This window comes from Anomaloglossus baeobatrachus, chromosome 1 (genome assembly GCF_048569485.1).
Source record: "Anomaloglossus baeobatrachus isolate aAnoBae1 chromosome 1, aAnoBae1.hap1, whole genome shotgun sequence".
Classification (NCBI taxonomy): Eukaryota; Metazoa; Chordata; class Amphibia; order Anura; family Aromobatidae; genus Anomaloglossus; species Anomaloglossus baeobatrachus.
Window position 1 is genome coordinate 572,422,886 of NC_134353.1, and position 15,375 is coordinate 572,438,260.

General features: G+C 45.5%; 1 protein-coding gene across 1 annotated transcript in view; it reads left to right on the forward strand.

Annotated features, from left to right (window-relative positions):
- BRD10 (bromodomain containing 10) overlaps positions 1–15,375 on the forward strand; it is a 57,418-nt gene that overhangs the window by 35,954 nt on the left and 6,089 nt on the right. Inside the window, exons 5-7 of the mRNA XM_075317493.1 lie at positions 1,103–1,192; positions 1,378–1,493; positions 6,719–6,873. Coding sequence (XP_075173608.1) covers positions 1,103–1,192; positions 1,378–1,493; positions 6,719–6,873 — 361 coding nt within the window. The remainder of the gene's footprint in view (positions 1–1,102; positions 1,193–1,377; positions 1,494–6,718; positions 6,874–15,375) is intronic.

The window sequence follows — 15,375 nt, forward strand, 5'->3', positions numbered from 1 at the left end:
CATTAATCAGCCTTAAAAATAGGCATAGATTAGACTTTGCAAAAAAAAATCTAACAAAGCCAGCCCAGTTATGGAAAAGCATTCTTTGGACGGATGAAACTAAAATCAACCTATACCAGAATGACGGGAAGAAGAAAGTATCGAGAAGGCTGGGAACGGCTCATGATCAAAAGCACACCACATCCTCTGTAAAACATGGTGGAGGCAGTGTGATGGCCGGGCATGCATGGCTTCCTGTGGCATTGGATCACTAGTGTTGATTAATGAAGTGTACAGCATTTATCTTTCTGCTCTGATTCCACCAAATGCAGCAAGGTTGATTGGATGGCACTTCACAGTACAGATGGACAATGATCCAAAACATACTGCGAAAGCAATCCACAAGTTTTTTACGTCAAAGATGTGGAATATTCTGCAATGGCAGAGTCAATCACCAGATTTCACATGCTTAGGAAAAAATGTAAGGCAGAAAGATCTACAAAAACGCAACAACAGAAATCAACTGCAGTAAAGGCCTGGCAAACCATCACAAAGGAGGAAACCCAATGCTTAGTGATGTCCATGGCTTCCAGACTTCAGGCAGTCATTGTCTGCAAAGGATTCTCTACAAAGTATTAAAAGTGAACATTTTAGTTATGGTAAAGTAAATTTGGCCTATTACGTTTGAGGCCCTGAAATGAGGAGGCTTTGTAGAAAAATGGTTGCAAATCCTAAATGTTTCACAGGATATTTTTGTTTAACCCAATTAATTAAACCTGAAAGTTTACATCTCTGTTTCATTGTAAATAAAAAATACTAGTAAGCAAAGTCCAAATCAAAAATATTCAGTCACTGTCTAAATATTTCTGGACCTAACTGCAATCTCTTAATTGGCAAGCCAAGCTTGCTATTAATTATTATTAATGTATTTCTATTCTCTCTGGTTTTATGGTGCTGACATATTCTGCAGCACGGTAGTGAGAATGTATTCAGACAAGACACTCTGGGAAAGTGCAGTATAATGGAAGCCAAAGTCAATTACGTGAAGAATGTTTTTTGTACTGTTAATGAAATGATGTACCCCTAGTAAATACGTGAAGCATATTTTCATTTTTATTTTCAGCTTGTCTGCACAAATCTTTATGAGCTCAGGGAACTGATTACGAAAATAGAGGGAGAACTGAAGTGTATGGAAAACCACAAAAAGAAATCGGTAAGATTGTGTATTACTATTATAACATGGGAGCCTTCAGTTCTAGCCCATCCACTATATGTTATCAGCTATAGATAGATATCCACTGTGATACATGAGATGGTTAACTACATGTGTACTCATGAGAGCTTGAAAACTAGATGAATCGACTTTTAGAACAAGTGTCTAATATATTAATGTTTTAGGGAAAGTGGCACTTCAGGAGACAAGGTGTGAAAGAGCTACACAGCACCTTGACGCGTCTGTTAAACGAGCTGCTGCCATGGGAAGCAAAGCTACAAAAAGCTTTTTACAAAAACCGGTAATAATGCCACACTTATTGCATTTTATATCAAGTGTTTGTTTTTTTGTGGGGTTTTTGGGTTTTTTTGTTTGTTTTTTTAAATGCAAAAATGTCTTATTTCCTAAAAATAAATAATTTAATACATCATGTCACTTGGTCCATCAAGCAGAGCATCCAGGTCTAATGTATAGTATTTAATTATGTCTATTTAGAAATGGGTATTTGGCAGTGCGGGTCACAAGAACTGCATCATATACCGTATTTTTCGGACCATAAGACGCACTTTTTTTCCCCCCAAATGTTGGGGGAAAGTGGGGGGTGCGTCTTATGGTCTGACTATAAGGCTGCGGGGAATGAGGGTGCAGTGGGTCATCGGCGGCACGAGCAGGCTGTAACAGCCTGCCGTGACCACGTGGGCCCGCTCATTACACACATTACATATGCACGCCCATCCTCCCGCCCATCATCTCTCAGCGAAACCGGCGCTGACAGGTGGGCGGGGTGATGGGCGGGGGGGTGCGTGCATAATTAGCAGCCGGCCGTGATCACCCCTGGCAACTACAGCCTGGAGTGATCATGTGCGGCTGTATTCACTGCCCCCCGTGCATCATTATCAGCGCGGGGTGCAGTGAATCAGTGTACTCACCCGTCACCGTGTGTGGAGCCGCCCTCCTGCAGCATCGCGTCTTCCTGTCTGTGCCGGCGGTCAGCTGATCTGGACACTAGCGGCGCACACCGCGATGACGTCATCGCTGTGCGCGCCGCTAGTATCTACCAGAATCGATCAGCTTACCGCCGGCACAGACAGGAAGACGCGATGCTGCAGACACCGGTGACTGCTCCACACAGCGGCGCTGCAGCTGAGACAGAGATCGGTGCTTCAGGGAGTGAGGAAGGGTAAGTATAAACGTTTATTTTTTTTTCCTGTGCCACAGGATACACGCCATATACCAGGATGGGGGCATTTCATGAGCAGGATGGATGGGGGCATTTCATGAGCAGGATGGATGGGGGCATTTCATGAGCAGGATGGATGGGGGCATTTCATGAGCAGGATGGATGGGGGCATTTCATGAGCAGGATGGATGGGGGCATTTCATGAGCAGGATGGATGGGGGCATTTCATGAGCAGGATGGATGGGGGCATTTCATGAGCAGGATGGATGGGGGCATTTCATGAGCAGGATGGATGGGGGCATATCATGAGCAGGATGGATGGGGGCATTTCATGAGCAGGATGGATGGGGGCATTTCATGAGCAGGATGGATGGGGGCATATCTTGAGCATGATGGATGGGGGCATATCTTGAGCATGATGGATGGGGGCATATCATGAGCAGGATGGATGGGGGCATATCATGAGCAGGATGGATGGGGGCATATCATGAGCAGGATGGATGGGGGCATATCATGAGCAGGATGGATGGGGGCATTTCATGAGCAGGATGGATGGGGGCATTTCATGAGCAGGATGGATGGGGGCATATCATGAGCAGGATGGATGGGGGCATATCATGAGCAGGATGGATGGGGGCATTTCATGAGCAGGATGGATGGGGGCATTTCATGAGCAGGATGGATGGGAGCATATCATGAGCAGGATGGATGGGGGTATATCATGAGCAGGATGGATGGGGGTATATCATGAGCAGGATGGATGGGGGGTATATTATTAGCAGGATGGGGGGTATATGAGCAGGATCATATACAAGGCAAGGAGGATCCTTATCAGAATGGGGTACCTTAGTAGAGAATTTGGGGACATTACCCCCATAACAGTTTCAGCAGCAGATCCTCGCCCCATAACAGTGTGTCTTGACCATATTTTTTGGTTAAAATTTTATTTTCCTATTTTCCTCCTCTAAAACCAGGGTGCGTCTTATGGTCAGGTGCGTCTTATAGTCCGAAAAATACGGTACTTTTTCCAGAACTACTTAATACATGAGGTTAAGGAGGAACACCATAAAGTGCTTCCTGTGGTATTAAATAAATAAGGAACAACGTTTGGAACACCATTCTAAGTCTGAACTGGGTGCAAAAAAACATCACTATATGGAGATAAGGTATGCACACCAGTGACTATGTAAGGGGAATACATGTAATAGCAGAAACTGCTGTGTGAATACTGACATGAAAAATCCAATAGCTATATGTGAGAATGAAATGTGAAAAATGGAACCTGCATTACTGCCATGAACATATGAATAGAGAGAAATTTAGCTACTGAATTGATCAATGCAATAGAGCCCCAACACTACGCCAAAGTATTTCTCTACGTTGGGGTCCCTAGCTTGTGTGTGTCTTCTCATGCAGTTAAAAAACTTACCGTGTATGGGAAGCTGAGACCCAGGCTATATATGCGTATAATGTGGACTGGCAATAGGTGTGGTGGGGCCGGGTTCACAAACGAAAAATACTTCCTGTGGTATTGACGTGCAAAAAGTCATTGGTGCATCACATTGGGAAGCTATATGCTTTTATACAGTATATCACAAAAGTGAGTACATCCCTCACACTTCTGTAAATTATTTTGATATATTTTCATGGGACAATACTGAAGGATATGACACTTTGATTCAATATAAGGAAGCCAGCTTGTATAATGGTAAATTTGGTGTGCCCTCTAACTCAATACGCAGCCATTAATGTCTAAACCGCTGGCAACAAAATTGTACCCATTATTTTCAAGCACAGCCTTAACTCTTAAACATGGAGTTCACTAGAGCTGCACAGGAGCAACTGAAATCCTCCATGACAGCATCACAGAGCTGGTGGATGTTAGACCTTGCACTCCTTCACCTTCTGTTTGAGGATGCCCCACAGACGCTCAATAGAGTTTAGGTCTGGAGACATGCTTGGTCAGTCCAGCACCTTTACACTCTGTTTATTAGCTAGGCAGTGGTCGTTTTCTAGGTGTGTTTGGCATCATTATCATGTTAGAATGTGAAGAGAGGGGATCATGCTCTGCTTCAGCGGTTCCCTCAATGAACTGTAGCTCCCCACAGTCTGTAGCACCCGTGCAGCCCCAAGTCATGACACTCCCACTACAATGCTTGACTGTAGGCATGACACACTTGTCTTTGTACTCCTCACCTGGTTGAACTCACACAAGCTTGACACCATCTGAACCAAAAATGTTTATCTTGTTCTCATCAGACCACAGGATATGGTTCCAGTAATCCATGTACTTAGTCTGTTTGTCTTCAGCAAACTGCTGGCGGGCTTTCTTGTGCATCATCTTTAGAAGAGGCTTCTTTCTGTGACAACAGACATGCAGATCAGTTGATGCAGTGTGCGGCATATGGTCTGAGCACTGACAGGCTGACATCCCCCACCCCTTTCACCTCTGCTGGCAGCACTCATACGTCTATTTTGAAAAGATAACCTCCTGTATATGATACTGAGAATATGCACTCAACTTCTATGGTTGACCATGGCGAGTCCTGTTCTGAGTGGAACCTGTCTTGTTACACCGCCGTATTCTTGGACACCGTGCTGCACCTCAGTTTCAGGGTGTTGGCAATCTTATTATAGCCTTGGCCATTTTTATGTAGAGCAACAATTCTTTCAGATCAGTATAAATAGTGTGTGACTAGTAACACCAAATATAACACACTTGTTCTGCATTCACACCAGAGACTTTGTAACACAAGTCACATGACACTGGGGAGGGAAAATGGCTAATTGAGCATAATTTGGCCATTTTCACTTAGGGGTGTACTCACTTTTGTCACCAGCGGTTTAGACATTAATGGCTGTGTGAGTTAGCGGGCACATCAAATTTACACTGTTGTACAAGCTGTACATTAGCTACTTTACATTGTATCAAAGTGTCATATCCTTCAGTATTGTTCCATGGAAAGTAATCAAAATAATTTACAGAAGTGTCAGGGATGTACTCACTTTTAAAAGCATAGAGCTTTCCAATGTGATGCACCAAAGACTTCTTGCACTCCAGTTACAATAGGGAGCACATTATGGTGTTCCTTCTTAACCCCATGAATTAAGTAGTTCTGGGAAAGTATATGGTGTAGTTCTTGTGTCCTGCACTGCCAAATAGTGCTGTCCCATGAAAAGATACAATAAAATATTGACAAAAATGGGATGGGTGTACTCACTTTTGTAATATGGTAGATTTTCTATTGTAAATTAACATAGAACTTTTGCTTTTTATTTCATTTTCACAATTTATCCTATCTTTCTATGCTGGTACTAATTGAGTTATTTTGGAACTCTATTACAAGGATAGCTTGGTAATACCTGAATCGAATCCTATGTGTGTATATTAAACCTGAAAAGGGGTTTTCCAGGCTCAAAAGCAAAGCCTGCAGACTTTATATGACCGCAGCCTGACAAGTCGTGACTGTGCAATGCGCACACTGTCACAGTTTCCCTGTTTCGTAGCACAAGTGGGTGGCCATGTAAGCATGTATTGCATACGTGCAGTCACATGCTGACGGATTCTGTCACTTTTCCCAATGTTTTTATTGAGGTAAGCAGATGATAATCTAGGTGGCAGGTAACCACAAATATGGTAAATCACATAAACACCTGACTTGCCACTAGTACTACAAATGCATTAAAAAAACATCATTGTTTGCATTGCACACTGTCGTGATTCTGCAGTCACTGACACTGCAGACTTTTTTTTTTGTTCACCTCAGAAAACACGTTTAAAGTGCTTTATTAATTAGAATTATTGTATTATGTATATTTTTGGATTGTGCACCATAACACCTCATTGTACGTATATGTAATTAATTAAAGCACCACTCCAGTATTTTTTTTTTTTTTTATTTTTTTTTTTTTAGCGCTGGTGTTGAACTTTAAATCGAAGTCCCCTGTCATATACTCACCTTCCATCAGCTTCAACTTATATCTATGCCGCTCTACTCCCGCTCTGCCATCTCATGACAGTAACATCTGACTGGCCGGAAGTCAGAAGTTAGGTCACAAGCTCCCAGTGCAACTCTATGAGAGCCAGAGCGAGGCCCTCATAGAGATGCATTGAGTTGTGATTTTGGCACATGCCATGAAACACTGGAGCGCATCGGGAGGTCACAAACCGCCAGATTCTGATCATAGTGGCGGCGATAAAAGATGAAGCTGCAAGAAGGTGAGTATAATACAGGGGGCAGGGGACTTACATTTAAAGCACCACTCTAGCGTGCAATAAAAAATCTCTGGAGTGGTGTTTAAAGAGTTCATTATAATTCTTCACTGTCCTTTTTGTCTTTTGGCAGGGCACGCCTCAGAAGAGATTATGAGGATTTCCTAAAACTGACAAATTCAGAAAATCTTACCAGGGAATTGTGTAATGAAGACTGCAAAAACCGCAAATCTCCAAATGCTCTCTCAAAAACATTTGTTTCCGGTCATAAGGAAAAAGGCTCTCCTGGTATGGATTCATTCTGTGTTTCTTTACATGCTTGTATTAAGAGTTTTGTATGAGGTACACCCTTTCTTTAAAAAAAAAAAATCATAGTAATAAAGCAAATAATTACATTGTTCTGTTCAACATTTTATTTATCCCTTAATATAATTTATTGTTTGCAATTGCACGAAGGACAGCCTATATAAACCAATTGTAAAGGCCGCTTTACACGCTGCGACATCGCTCAAGCGATCTCGTTGGGGTCACGGAATTTGTGACACACATCCGGTCGCTTTAGCGATGTCTTGCGTGTGACACCTATGAGCGATTTTGAATCGTCGCAAAAACGGTCAAAATCGCTCATCGGTGACATGCCCCCCTATTCTCGAATATCGCTGCTGCTCGGTGTACAAAGTAGTTCGTCGCTCCTGCGGCAGTACACATCACTGTGTGACACAGCCTGAACGAGGAACCTCACCTTACCTGCGGCCGCCCGCAATGAGGAAGGAAAGAGGTGGGCGGGATGTTACGTCCCGCTCATCTCCGCCCCTCCGCTTCTATTGGGTGGCAGTTCGGTAACGCTGCTGTGACGTCGCTGTGATGCTGAACGAACCGCCCCCTTAGAAAGGAGGCGGATCGCCGGTCACAGCGACGTCGCTAGGCAGGTAAGTAGAGTGACGGGTCCGCGCGATGTTGTGCACCACGTGGTGCTTTCTTATTTATTTATAGTGAGATCAGCTAGAACACAAATATTATTGCACCCAAGCACATTGTTTCCTTATGTGTTTTTAATCACCAATCACCTATTCTCGCACGCACACACACACGCACACACACACGTATTTATTGTAATATAATCTCTAAAAAGATAAAATATATACATCTTTATTGAAGTAATATTAAAATACAAGATTACAAAAAGTGAAAATGCAAAGGACACAGCAGGTGGTAATGAGGATACATACAGAGTCACCATATGTGAGATGTAATAAATCGCTATTGGTTTTATTGAAAGCCAGAATGAAGCACAAAAAATGTGCAGCACTATAATATACTAGAAGGTGGCCCGATTCTACGCATCGGGTATTCTAGAATTTACGTATTGTGTAGTTAATGTATGATTTTTGTTTTTTATATATATATATATATATATATATATATATATATATATATATATATATATATATATATATATATATATATATATATATATATGTTGTTGTGTGTAGTTACCAAGTGTTTGTGTAGGGCGCTGTACATGTTCTGGGTGTGGCGGGGGGTGAGAGCGGTGTTTGTGTGTTGGGTTGTTTGTGGAGCGCTGTGTGTCTGTAGCATTGTGTGTGTGTGTTGCACGGTTTGTGTGGGTGTGGGGTGTGTGTGTGTTTGTGTGTTTTGGGGGGAGGTATGTTTTGTGCGGTGTGTGTGTGTTGTGCGGTATGTGCGTATATTTGTGTGTGCGGCGTTGTGTGTGTGTGGGCGTCTGTGTAGGGCAGTGTTTGTGGTTCCCAGTGTGTGTGTGTGTGTTGTGCAGTGTGTGTGTGTGTGTGTGTGTGTTTTGGGGGGAGGTGTGCAATCCCCATCGTGCTCCATCCCCCATGTTGCGCACTCCCCATCGTGCTCCATCCCCCATGCTGCGCACTCCCCATCGTGCTCCATCCCCCATGCTGCGCACTCCCCATCGTGCTCCATCCCCCATGCTGCGCACTCCCCATCGTGCTCCATCCCCCATGCTGTGCACCCCCCATCGTGCTCCACAGTCACACATCAGACAGTATACACGCGCACATATGATCGCATACACTCACACACACACCCCACTTCTCCCTGTGCCCACCGGTGGGCGGTCCCAGCAGCTGTGCTGCACGCCGTGCTCTTCTGCCGACACTCACAGATCCGATCCCTTACACTCACACATCAGAACACACTCACACACATCCAATCGCATACACGCACACACACACTGACGATATCGCACATACGCGCTCACACAATCACAACATCCGGAGATACCACATGCTTCCGGCCATGTGATCCTCCGGCAGGTCCTGGAAGGTCACTGCACAGTATCGCCGCCGAGAAGCAAGCGATATCACAGGATGTTGTGAGTATGTGGATGCGATCTGATGTGTGTGTGAGGTGTGTGTGAGAGTCAGTGTGATCTGATATGTGTGTGTGTGTGTGTGTGTGTGTGTGTGTGTGCGTGTGTTCCGCCGCTGCAGGACCTTGATGCGCTCACCTCGGGGCGAGAGGCCATTCCGTGGGGGGGCGGAGCCTGGGCGAGCGGCCAATCCGTGCGGGGGCGGAGCCGAGGCGAGCGGCCAATCCGTGCGGGGAGAGGAACCGAGGCGAGCGGCCAATCCGTGCGGGGGGGCGGGGCCATGGCAAGCCCAGCGGCCAATCCGCTGTTTGTCACCCTAAGGACATGGCCAATCCGTGCGGGGGGGGCGGAGGCGAGCGGCCAATCCGTGGGGGGGGGGGAGGCGAGGCGAGCGGCCAATCCGTGCGGGGGGGCGGGGCCATGGCGAGCCCAGCGGCCAATCCGCTGTCTGTCTGTCTGTCTGTCTTGCTCCAAAATTGTGTCCTTACGGTGACAGACAGACAGACAGAATAAGGCAATTATATATATATATATAATATATAGATAAATAATGTGGGAAATAATAGGCAACTGTTTAAAATTTAGGTAGATTGGCTATAAAGGGTTATAATGCAGGAATGCTGTTCTCCTTTTGAATGCCGATGCTCTGCCAGCATTCACAGGAAATGAGTCAAGACCATGACAGGGGTCATCAGCTGACCCCCCCAGCTGTGATGACAACGCATTGGCACCCAGTTATCGGATCACGGGGCTGCCGATGGCGGCGGGGAACAGCACGATTCCTGCACTAAGAGGTTAACAGGTGCGGGTGGCTCAGAGATCCACCAGCGCCTATGAGCTGTATATGTCAGATGATCAGATCAGAGTCCGCATTAAAGGTCCTTCACACCACTTTTAACAATGCTGAGCTCTGGAGATCAGCAGAGGAGAAATGGTGTGCAGGACCTGTGTGATGTCACAATCATGTGACTGTAACGGGCGATCAGCAGAGAAGTGTTTTGTGAAGGACCTGTGATATAATGAATTACAATGCGGGGGGCGTTACCAAGTTCAAAAAATAATCATGACTGAACTTGACTGACAAGTAAATGATCCCAGCAAAATTGCCTCCCCTATGACTGAATCCTAAGGTATTAACTGCATTTACCTAAGCATATAAACTCTATTATTAAGATAAATACATGTAAATTTTTTATTTCTATTTTTTTACCATGTTAGTGATTCACATCATGTAAAACACATTTGGGGCAGTGTAATATAAAAAAAAATAACATGACAGGTTCCCTTTAATTTAATGAGATATTGGTAATTTTCTACATAAATATTTCACACTGGCCAACTAAGCAGTCACAATAAACTTCCAGATTTGTACAGATCATTCTTCAGTTTGTACTCTGTACATTGGAGTCAGGGGATGCAGTCATCTTATAGCTAAAATATATCTGGTAGCAGCATTGAAAATCAGAAAAAAAAAAATCAGAAAATATAAACAAATTAGAAAACATGGTTTTTATATGGATGATACTGTGCTCTTGTTACCTGGCTTATGTTTTTATGATTATAAAACACTGTAATACCTACATGATTTCCCGTAAACTGGTATTCCTCTGAGTTTATGGCACGTTAAGGAATTGCCCTACAGTAAGAGCTTAAACAAAGTGTGATGTTTTTCATATTGTAACTTTTTGCTTCTTTCTCAATGTGTATTATGAGGTGTGGAATTGGATGGATGTTAGAACTCTACATTATTACGACGTTCTCAAATCAGCCTATACATTTTTTCATAATTTGGTCTCGTTTGCAATTGCACTAATCATGTAAAATATTTGTAATTACTTGTAATGTGTTTTTTTTGGAACACATGACAGCACCACAAGGATAAAAATTGGGCGGTATCTCTCCCCGCATCAGTTGGTTACAGAGCATGAAAGGACCCTCAATAGAAAAGGTTACTACAACATATGGCAGTACCATAACACTTCTTTGTGAAAAAAAAAAAACAAGGGTGAAAACTGAATAAAAAAAGAAAACAACCCAGTGCAGGGAGGAAATATAAGGGTACAGTCAGGGGTTCCGAAAAAAAGATTCCTGCTAAGTAATTACGTATTTTTCCTTCACCCTATGACGGCACCACGAGAGAATTACAGTGAAAAAGAAAACTCTAGGGAGGGACTGCAGCCTGCAGAACCCTTCTCACAAAGGTGAGCTCCGAAAAGGATAGATCTAACCTATATTGTCGTCTGTAGAAGGTCAAGGGCGACGACCACGTAGCAGCCTTGCAGATCTGCTCAATGGAGACTTTAGCTCTTTCTGCTCATGAGGATGCCAGCCCCCTCATGGAGTGAGCCTTCAGACCTGCCGGTACCTTCTTACCAGTAGCTGAATAAGCCAAAGTTATGGTTTCCCTGATCCACTTCGCTAGAGTGGATTTTGAGGCCTTAACTCCTTTTGACTACCCTGAAAGTAGACAAGTAATGACTTATCAGTCACTAGTACTTGGAGGAAGGGTATTTACTGCATCAATCACTGTCGGTCGAACATCTAGACAATGCCACTTCTCCTCCTCATGATCTTTTGGCCTATCAGAATGATGGAAGCACAATCTTCTGGTTTGTATGAAATTTAAAGATTACTTTAGGGAGATACGCCGAGTCAGGTCTTAATACTACCGTCTTCAAAAAACTGAGTAAAGGGAGGGTCAATTCACAGGGCCTGAATGTCACCAACCCTGCGTGCCGATCTTAGGGCTGTCAGGAGGACAGTCTTTAGAGATAGGCACTTAACCAAAATCGTATCTAAAGACTTGAACAGAGGACCTGTCAGGGCTGATAAGACAACGTTAAGATCCCATGGGGGGAGGGCAACCATACGCTTAGGCTTTAGCCTAGAACTTGCGCTTATAAATCTGGCAACCCAGCGGTCCCCTGCCAGATCGTAATTATACAGGGCCGACAACGCCGAAATCTAAACCTTAAGCGTACTGACCAACAAGCCCTGCTTTAAACCTCTTTGCAGAAACTCCATAATTGATGGTATTGGCCTCTTTGGCCAGAAGGGAGCTATCAGAATCACCCTCGCTCTGTTGTCCCTGATCTTCTTCAAGACTGTCGGAATTCGTGCTTATGGAAGAAAGGCATAGGCTAGATTGAAGTCCCACTTCGTTAACAGGGCATCTACACTGTAAGGTTGCTCCTTGGGGTTTAGGGAGCAAAATTGACGGACCTTCCTGTTCTGTTTGGTGGCGAACAGGTCTATAACAGAGAAGTGGGGTACTCCTATATGCTCGAAAATTGACTGCTTTAGGGCCCATTCCTCCTGTCTTAGCCGAATGCGGCTCAGGAAATCTGCCATGCAATTGTCTTTTCCCTTTTGTGTACTGCTGATAGGGATTCTAAATGTGTCTCTGCCAACTGCAGGATTCTGTCTGCTATTGTCATGAGTAACCTGGACCTTGTGCGCCCAATGATTCAAATATGCTATAGGCACCTGATTGTCTGATAATACTTTCGTATGATGACCTGATAGTAAGGGCAGGAGATTCATTATAGCATACTCCCCGGCCAAGAGCTCCCTGACATTCGAGGAAGAGACTGCCTCTTGTGTCCACCAAGCCAAGCCCCCTGAACTGGATGGTTCTGTAGGTGGACCCCCCAACCTGTGATACTTGCATCGGTGGTAACCAGTCTGTATACCTGAACTGACGAAGGTACACTTCTTGTCAGGTTCTTTTGGTTCAACCACCACTGTAGGGACCCGATGGAATCTGGTTGCAACGTTATTTTATCTAGCTAGTCTCCTAGAACCGCTTGATCTCTCAAAATGTCCCACTGGAGAGCTCTGGTATGCCCCTGGCCCAGAAGACTTTTGGAATAGTGGACATAAGGGAACCCAGGAGAGACATAACATCTCTGAGAGACATTTTTGGGGATGCTACTGCCCGCAGCACTAGATTGTGTAAGCCCCAAAAAAAGCTTGCACTGTGGCTAAATTCAATGTCGGGTTTTTGTTTTTTTTTTTGGTTTTTTTTCTTCCTTCAGTTCAGAATCCAGCCCAGACCTTCCAACTTGGGACAGACTTTCCGAAGGATATGAGAACAATGACTGGGGGACCTACCTACTACTAGGAAGTCGTCGAGATATGTGATAAGAACTTCTTGCTCCCGCAGGTGGGCTGTGATCTCTAGCACGATCTTTGTGAACACTCTTGGAGCAATTGCCAGACCGAACGGTAGGGCACAGTATTGGAAGTGCCTGATTTTTTTCCAACTATCCGAACCGTTACCGTGGTATTTCTAGAAGCGAGGGTCTATTGTGACATTATAGTACATGCCTTTCAAGTCCAGAACTGTCATGTGCCAACCTGGAAACAGACTTTATGGTGGAATCCATTTTAAAGGACAAAATCTTTAGATGTTTGTTCAGTCCTTTTAGATTTATAATTGTGCAAAAAGTGTGGTCTGGTTTTCTTACCAAAAAAGAGGGGAATAAAACCCCTCCCCTGCCTTGCCTGCTGGGACTTCCATAAGTACAGATTTTTTTCTACTAGATTTTTTATCTCCACCTCTAGAGCCCCCTGCTCATTCGGGGAGGATCTTGGGGGTGTAAAGATAAATCTTGTAACTCCCCTGGACAGCATTTCAGCCATAAGGCCCTTCTAGCTGCATTGGAAAGTGCCAGTCTTGTGGCGTCTGCCTACGCGTCGAAGAGGAAGGCAGATGCTACCTTTAATAGAGGCATTGAGGACAAAATATCGTCCCTTTGTACCATCCTCTTAAACTGATCTTGCAGCTGGTCCAGCCATACTGCCAGGGATCTTTTTGTACACATTGTGGTTATTGCTGGATGTAACGTGCCCACTGAGGACTCCCAAGCATTCTTAAGAAAAGATCCACTTTTCGATCCAGAGGGTCCTTTAGTGACCCCATATCTTCAAACAGGATCGAGAATTTTTTGGATGCCTTGGCCACTGCCATATCCAGTTGAGGGTTCCTATCCCAGAAGGAGCATGCAGCCTCTTCAAAGGAGTACTTCAGCTTAAAGGCTCCTGACATAGACACTCTCTTGTCCAGGCTTTTCCACACTCTGGAGATTAGGGATTTCACCTTGTCGACTACTGGAAAAGCTTGTTGTTTCTATTGTTCCAGTAGTTTAAACATTGACTCCTGAACGGAACGTTGTAGCTTCTCTTCCATCATGGCCCTGACTGCTTTAATCAGTTTGTTTGTGTTCTCCAGCATAAAACATTGGCGCTCTCTGGTATCACTATCTGAAGTGGAGGGAGACTCTGAAACAGAGGAATCGCATTACCCTTCCGATCTACATGATTCTGCCGAGGTAGGGGGAGAGAGCTTATGCTCCTTATAGGAAAGCTGTCCCAGGGATTTAAGGGATCTTCTGACTTACGATCTAATCATATATCTGAGATCCAAAGTGAATCCTGGGGCCTCCTCAGAAAGGGTCTACTGAACACAATCGCTGCAGAGCCGTTTAGTGCAAGTGTCGCGGGCGGAGGAGGGGACGCTACGCTCTCCCACTGCTCGGGTCCGGCTGCCGCTGCTGCTGCGGCCTCTGCTGCTCGGTGGCTCGAGCGATGGGCCGGATCCCGGGGACTCGAGCGGCGCTCCTCGCCCGTGAGTGAAAAGGGGATTGGTTTTGGGGATTTATTGTCCGTGACGCCACCCACGGTTGTGGTGATTGTGTGGACACCACCGCTGCTCTGTAGGGGGATCCCGGGAGCGGTGACAGGGAGCAGCTTTGTTGTTATTTCTCCCCTCCGTGGGTAGGGGATTGATGGTCCCAGGGCCCAGTCATGGGGTAGGGATGGATGGCAGGCCGGGTGCGGGGCCTGGTGAGGTGCAGGGTCGCGGGGGCAGCGCTGTGCCGTACGGCACGGTGGTACTCACTCAGCCTGAGACGTTGACACAGTTCTTGATAAAACACACGGCTGGAAAGACAGTTCCCACGGACTGCTGCTGTTGCTTTTCCCCGGTAGTTAACGGTGACTGTCTCTTTCCCTGCACCTGAGTTCAATGTTTTTAGCGATGGGTTCCCACCGGTAACCCGCTCCCCGACTTGGATATGGGCCGGAGGAGCCCCTCTTTGCCCGCAGGCGCTGGCCCTGAGAGACTGGTGCCTTGGCGGTGGCGGTGTCTCTCTCATATGGTTGGACGGTTGCCTTCAATCGGGACTTAGTTGTTTGGAGACCCGGAGGTCCCCTTCACTGACGGATTTGGCAAATTCACGGCGACTCCAAGCCTTGCCGGGATCCGAAAGGCCCCTGCCAATGGTGCTGGCTTCTCCTTGTGTACCGGTCCGGTACCGCCGGGCCACCACCCGTCCACGGTCCTTATGGCACCTCCGATAGGCCACTCCTGCAGACAGTCACCGCCGTCTGCTAACCTTGCTGTCTCTGTCCGGGGCACACACCCG